The sequence below is a fragment of the Acyrthosiphon pisum genome, chromosome A1 (assembly GCF_005508785.2).
Source record: "Acyrthosiphon pisum isolate AL4f chromosome A1, pea_aphid_22Mar2018_4r6ur, whole genome shotgun sequence".
Classification (NCBI taxonomy): Eukaryota; Metazoa; Arthropoda; class Insecta; order Hemiptera; family Aphididae; genus Acyrthosiphon; species Acyrthosiphon pisum.
Window position 1 is genome coordinate 83,242,094 of NC_042494.1, and position 7,641 is coordinate 83,249,734.

General features: G+C 27.5%; 1 protein-coding gene across 2 annotated transcripts; it reads left to right on the forward strand.

Annotated features, from left to right (window-relative positions):
• The first annotated feature begins 458 nt into the window (after positions 1-458).
• On the forward strand, positions 459-3,436 carry LOC100162008 (CDP-diacylglycerol--glycerol-3-phosphate 3-phosphatidyltransferase, mitochondrial). Of its 2 annotated transcripts, XM_029487635.1 has the most exons (8): positions 459-604; positions 673-899; positions 981-1,103; positions 1,164-1,304; positions 1,370-1,530; positions 1,637-1,872; positions 1,955-2,389; positions 2,501-3,436. In XM_029487635.1, exons 2-8 carry the CDS (start codon positions 810-812, stop codon positions 2,689-2,691), a joined length of 1,377 nt encoding a protein of 458 aa, XP_029343495.1. In that variant the 5' UTR covers positions 459-604; positions 673-809; the 3' UTR covers positions 2,692-3,436. The 2 variants fall into 2 exon arrangements, with proteins under 2 accessions (XP_029343495.1, XP_001943964.1); XM_001943929.5 differs by having other exon boundaries at positions 464-899.
• Positions 3,437-7,641: the final 4,205 nt, after the last annotated feature.

Consider the following 7,641-nt stretch of genomic DNA (forward strand, 5'->3'; position numbering starts at 1 on the left):
TTTTGATAACAATTTACAGTTATTGCTATTACTTATTGATAATTAATAGTATTATTCAGTTTCTGTTGTAGACGTTGTATACCTACGTTGTATTATTACAATTTACAACGTTTTACGTTATAATATTATATACTGTTATTACGTAATATCATTGAATGAATAATCTATGGTAATATTAATTATTAATTAATAGATTATATTTACGTCTACGGTCTACCTACTATTTACTAATTAATACGCGGCCCATCGGGAATTTCCCGATTTCCCTATGGCCCAATCCGTCCCTAATCATAATTCATAGTATTTATTTATTTATTTATTTATTTATGTCTGTGGACTGTGACCTTCACACAAATGTTTATTTTGGCGTCTAACCCACCTATCTTGATTCTGTGATTAGACCTCTTTTCTGTTATCTTAAAAAAAAGCCGGTTATCAACATTGTTATCATTTTAAATTTTAATTACGTCTCCCATGGTTGTCTGGTTGTCAGTCGTCACTCGTCAGTCGACTATTTTACTCTACAATAGTAGTTAGTAGTCTTCTACTTTTCTATTTGGTCTAATCCGTAGACAAGTATACTCGGCTTGTCCGTGACTCCGTGGTACGTCACTTATCTGGCTGATGGCCATCGTTCTGTCTATTCACTTTTTTTTCACTTTTATTTTGTAGTTTCATTTAAAGTTTTTTCCTGACATCAGTTTTGATTATTTAACACCTATCTTAACTATTGGAACTGAATTTCGATCGTGGTGATTAAAAACTTGGCGATCAATTTCATCAATCAGTTGGAATTATAAAACATAAAAATGACTACCAACGGTGACAAATACTGTTATCTTTCAGAATTCAAATGGCTGCAAAAATTTGGGCCATCGTACTCGGTCAAAGCAGAAAATGTAAGTGTATATTTAAACTCAAATGATGTAACAATGCAACATACACTTAATATTGCTTATTTTTACATTATGATTGTTCAGATCACAGCATTAAAAAGCCCCTCAGAGTTCTATCGCACACTTTTAGACCGATGTCGTACAGCAAAACATCGCATTGTAATAGCTTCTTTATACCTGGGCATTGGAAATCTGGAACAAGAACTTGTGAGTAAATTCTGCATGGATTGTTATTATGATGTGACTTATCCCTGACTTTGATTTCAGGTAAGTACCATAAAAGATGCTATGGATAATAGGCGAAAGTTGAGCGTGAGGGTTTTGTTAGACGCTAACCGTGGGTCAAGAGGTAAAGTAAGTTCACGTACCATGTTGATGCCCATATTGAATCCATCATTCGATTGTCGTGTAGGTAAATATGGTAAAATATAAATTAAACATATTATCTAATATATTAATTATTTGTCTTTAAGGTGTATTTGTACCATACCCCAAAATTGAGAGGTCTTCTCCGGTGGCTGTTACCTGAAAGATATAATGAATTAATAGGAATACAGCACATGAAACTATATATGTTTGATGACTCTATAATTATCTGCGGAGCAAATTTAAGTCAAGACTATTTTACTAACCGGTAAATAAATGTACCAATTTATTTTTTGTTTTATAATATTTGTGTTTTCATATTGACATTTTATTAGTATTAAAATAACTTTAATTTGTATTAATTGCAATTTTAGACAAGACAGATATATTCTCATTGAAGACTGCAAACCATTAGTAGATTTTTATACAGGATTAGTTGAATTATTAGGCCGTATGTCATTTCAGCTGACAAATAAAAACACTTTAACTTTGGATCCTACTTGGAAATATCATCCGTATAAGAGTCCTTATCAAACATATGCTTCAGAGGCTAGAAAACAGTTAATGCAATATTATAATACACACATCAAACATCCAACTTCTGAAAAAGGTAAAATTAAATTTTTTCTTTAAAATATAATGTGTATATTGTATTACCTTTGACAACTTACTATTTTTTCATATAATTTTAGATATAGACACAATAGTTTATCCTTTAATTGAATTTCCTCCATTTGACATACACCATGACAGTCAAACAACTAATCTTCTTATGTGTAATGCTGAACCGGGATCTACAATGCACATGGCCACCGGATACTTCAATATACCATATATTTACACAAATACTATGTTCCAAAAATCATTGGCAAACTTCAAAATATTGTTTTCCCATCCAATGGCCAATTCATTTCAACAAGCTAAAGGACCCGCTGGATTTATACCTACTGCATACAGTTATCTCACAAATACTTTTTTTGGTGAAATTGAAAAACTCAAACTTCATGAACGTATTTCTTGTTTTGAATACCAAAGAACTGGATGGACTTTTCATTCCAAGGGTTTGTGGTACACTCCAAACAATTATGAATTGCCTGTACTAACAGCTGTTGGCTCTTCAAATTATGGTATCTACCTATTTCTTTCTTTATGTATAGATTTGGAACAGATATCATTTATTTTAACACTTTTTGCATCATACAATTTAGTTTATTTGAAGTTGGAATTATTTTTTTCAGGAGCCAGATCATTGAATTGTGATTTAGAATCACAATTGATAATAGTAACAAATAATAAAAAATTGCAGCAAAACTTTCATACAGAGAAAAGTGATATTTTTAAATCAACATCATTATATATTCCAGAAGGTGAATTTAAAGCACCTCTTTGGGTACGATTTGTTTTAAGAATGTTTAAAAATTATTTTTAATTATTTTAAGTAATTTTATTTAAAAGTATACAATTGTATATTCTTAATAAAATTATTGAAATAGTCCAAAATACTAATGCTATTATCGCTTTGGGTTTATATATTTCAATTTCCTTATGAAAGTATGTTGATAGCAAAAGAGGAATTGTTAATATAAATTTATATTTGATCAACATTGAACATAAAATACAAACAACTTTTATTTAAGATAATACAAAATGTTTGCTGTATATTACTCTAGTTAAAACTTAAAAGTTGGGTTGTACACCAGCTAAGATGTACAATTTTATTGAAGAAAAGTAGTTTTAGTCAAAACTCATATTTTAATCTATAAATAGTAATTATTTAGCTGAAATCCATACTTATCTTATCACTGTTTATTATTATTTTGCTACTTTTGTACTTTTCTCAAACACTATTTGGAAATCATTAAAAATGAGTACTATTTATGATACATTTATAAAATATCTAAAGTGTTACATAAAATATAAAAATCCCTTTTACAACAAGTAAATAAAAAAATGTTTACTGCGAAAATAATTTATTTTGAAACAACTTAAGTTGATAAGTTCCCTTGTAGAGAAGAATATATAATGTATTAATTTTATTTAATGATAAAATATATTGATTTTGTATTAATCTTCAATTTCATGCCTTTATTTATAATTTATTATAATTTTATAGTAAGTTATAAATTATAATGTTGTAAAGTTCATATGTTTTAAAAATAAATATATATTTAAAATATATTAATTTTTAGTTTAGCAAATGTTTTACTTTAGTAAAACAATATAAAACTATTCTTTCCTGTTGATCGCATTTTATCCCATACTTTTGATAAATTCGACTATTTGGTAATTTATTTTATTTTTATTTTGTTATTTGTGTACCAATTTCATTATTTTTTCTTTAAGTAAAAATTTTTTTTTGTTGGTTTTTACACATTAATTTTCTTATACTAAATAATTATTTATAATAAAAATATTATGTGTGTTAAATGTTAATGTGTTTTAGTTATACATACCTTACCCACTTATGTATTTGAATGAATAGAGGGTATTTTATTGATATACAAATTGTACAAATGAGAACATTAGGGATAAAATCTAAAACTAATGTTTAGATACCAATTAAAGACTTAATTTTTAATAAATAGATAGGGTTACATCAATCTTAGTTATGTTGTAGACCCTTTTAATTGCTGGAAATTAAGCCATAGAGAAAAAATCAAAACACATTCCTTGCTTCGCTCAGTTGTATGATAGGTATCAATAAACTATTAACTAAGATGCCATTAATTAATTGCGTTCATTTGAATTCAATAAGTGTTGATATTTTTAAAAATTGAATTGTATGAAATAATTTTTATTATTGCGTATTTGTATACAATTATTGATAATCAAACCAAATAACTATTTTTTTGTTATAAAACGAACATAATATAGGTATCTATCACCAATTTGTTTGCTCATTATTTTTTATTGAAATAATTTTGTATTGTATTTAGAACTATTTACAAATAAAAACTACTTAATAAAAAATAATATTGTAATGTATGTAGGTACCTACCTATTCGTGTTCACTTGTTTGTTATCAAAATATAATATAGAGGTACCTGGGTAATATAAGAGTTAACGTCTTGTAATTTTGTAGTTACCTATTTATCTTCTTAACAACGTGATAAAATATATAGGTAATTGAAATTAATCTTGAAAATTCATTTTCTCATATATACATTGATGAATACATTTATACATGCAGTGGCTTCGGAGAAGGGGGGGCAAAGGGGTAATTGACCCCTTGAATTTTATCCAAGGGGGGAAAAAGTATATTTTTGCCCCCCTACCACATTAAAATTGAAGGGTAAAATACAATCATATTATTATTTTTATTTTATATTTATTCATATATTGACATATTGTTACTTTTGAATACAACTTCAGATATATAGTAAATATATTTCTTTTAAAATGTATTTATTATATTTATTTAGATACTGTTATTTTAACTTAAGATATAAAGTAAATATGTTTCATGTTTTTTTTTCAATATATAAATGTATAAATTCAATCATTAAATTTATAAATGTATATATTGGTAAACTTTTAAATAAAAAAAATATATATACATAGATATACTACATATATCAACGTTAAAAGAATAAAATATTAAGAAAGGCTTTCTGCTATCAATTACAAATAAGTATATTATAATAGTTGTTAGGTTTTTTTTAGGTTTTGCCCCCCCCCCCCTCATGAAAAATAGTTCCTGCACCACTGTATACATGTATGTGGTATGTAAACAGTACCTATTAGTAATTACTAGTTAGAAATAGGTTTGCGAGTGCCGAGTGCGAGCGAGTGTCTACCAGTAAAATGAATAATTATATTTCGCCCATGAGTAGAAAATGACCGAACTACTGGAGGTAGAGACTTATATAACGATTTGGTTTGTGTAAGAATGATTTTCGCTACCGTAGTCCCGTACACCCCTTACAAAACTACGCGCGGTCCCTTTCTACTTTCTAGAGTAGCAACCAGCAGGAGAGTAGGAGACTTTTTTGAAATTTGCAAGGCAATCAGGCGGCCACTATAAACTTTTGAACTTACGAAGTTGCCCAACCACTTTGTCCTAGAATTTTGAAATCAGCACCAAATGTTAGCAAGTTTGTTTTTCGAATTTGCAAGTTCCCCGCTATAGTACGACCGCTATGAGCTTTGCAGTTTGGAAGTTGGCCCACACAAGTTATCCCAGAACTTCAAAATAGGTATTGAACGAAAGCTAATGATTAGCAAATATTTGCAAGTCTATTTTTAGAATTTGCAAGTAACTTGGGCGGCAAGTAAGGGGTGTCAAAGTTACGAAGTTAGCCCACCCAAGTTGTCCTAAAACTTTGAAAATGATACCGAATTATAGCTTTCAAATTACAAGTTTTTGCAAGTCTCCACTTATAATTTGCAAGTCATTCAGGTGTCACTGGTCGCTATGAAATGGCCACTTACTTTTGAAGTTTTGCAGTTGTTATTTTTTATTTCTATCGATATCAATAACACAATTCGTTTACAATTTAAATGTATGACTGTATGTTGATGTGTTAAAAAAAATTAAAGCACTGTCAAAGTGTTAGGGCAGTATGGCATTATAATTGTGGTAGCATGCTCGACCAGAAATTGAAGGCTATGTAGTGCCTATTATTTATAAGTACACTCACTGTTTCTCAAAGACCTGAAACTTTAAAGTGGGTATCAAACGAAAGGTGATGATTATAACAAACATTTGCAAGTCACTATGGCGGCCACTATTAGCTTTTGAATTTTGGAATTTCGGGCCAACTGTTTTGATCGAGAATTGTATAATTGGTTACCAAACAAAGCCAATAATCTCAAGGTATGTAGGTGCCTACCTAATTATTTTAAATTTTTATCTTGCTTAAGACTTGTTTATTTGTTATTGGTATAAACTAAAAGGTATACATGTTCCTTTGTAATAATACAGATTTTATGTTATTCATATTATTACAGAACAAAAAAAAGTTTGATAGAATCAACTTTTAATTTATTATTACCTATTTTTAATGATTAAATTTTAAAATTAATATATTTGTCAAAAATCGAACTTTAAATGTTTATAAAAAAAAACGTGCCCATGTATTTTTAATATTTTTCATCTGCAATTGTAACAATGTATCAGGCTTTTTGACCCAGCAAATAAAATTGCATTGATATTTATAAAAAAAAAAATTGAAACAGCTCAAAACGAGTCAAAATATTTTCAAAACTTTATGGTGTATAGAAAATGAAAATATGAATATTCAGTGAACTTTTAATGTATTTACAGTTATTCGTTTTTGAATTACAACAAAATAAGAAAATCGCCACATGAGAAATTGAGTGAATATTCAATATTGAAAAAATATCAACTTCAAACGCTCATAAAAATTTAATTTGACTTTCTTGTAGCATTTTTTTTTTGATAAAAGTAGACAAACTTATGAGAAATCTTGTATTACATTTTAATACTTAGATTTATAACGTAAAATGTTCGTCATTTTTATGTATTTTGTCTAGATTTTAACTTTAAATGCTTATAAAAAGAAAGTTGTGACAGTGGATTTTTAATATTTTCCAAATATTATTGTAATAATATATTAGGAGATTTGTATTACATTGTCAAACTTTTTTACCTTACAAATTAAATTTTATCGATATTTATAGCAAATGAAAAGAAAAAAAGGTGGGTAAGTGGATGTCGTTCTGCTGTACAGTAGGTTAGAAGTGGGTCACTGTATAATGGACAGTATTAAATTTGAATTCAATGATATAATATCACTGTATAAGAAAAACGATTCTGAGCGGAGACGGTATATCAGTCTATGTATTAGACATATATATACTTATCTATGGTATTAAAAAAAAATTGACCTATAATAGGTACCTATAATAAATTCCAAATTAATCATATCATAATATCTATTAGGTACTTATAACGCGTTATACATCAACAACAAACCGTGATACTATCATAGATATATAATAGTATAATTTACAAGTTTCAAGTATACCCAAGAATAATATTATACAATCACAACAAAATAACTAAAATAGTTATTCTAGGTTTTTAATATGTAATTTCGTCCAAATTTGTACTTAAAATGACTATAAAAATAAACTGTTTAAATGTATATTTTAGATTTTTTGGTAACAGAATTAATTACTTACGTGGAATCTTGTTTTAAATTTTTAATTCTTAGATACAAAAATTGAACATTTTATAAATTTTTAAGTACAAAATAATTTTTCAAATTAAAATTTGATAAATTTTGTCAAAATTTGATCTTTAAATGCTTATAAAAAAAACTGTGCCTATGTATTTTTAATATTTTTCAACTGATATTGTAACAATATATCAGGAGCTTTGTATTAAATTTATACACTTTTTGGCCCAACAGAT

Bases quoted from the DNA above. Each gene is read 5' to 3' on its own strand.
- LOC100162008 (XM_029487635.1), top strand. From the start codon at position 810: ATGACTACCAACGGTGACAAATACTGTTATCTTTCAGAATTCAAATGG. The intron at 900-980 runs GTAAGTGTATAT...ATGATTGTTCAG, and splicing joins ACTCGGTCAAAGCAGAAAAT to ATCACAGCATTAAAAAGCCC. The intron at 1,531-1,636 runs GTAAATAAATGT...TTGCAATTTTAG, and splicing joins CAAGACTATTTTACTAACCG to ACAAGACAGATATATTCTCA.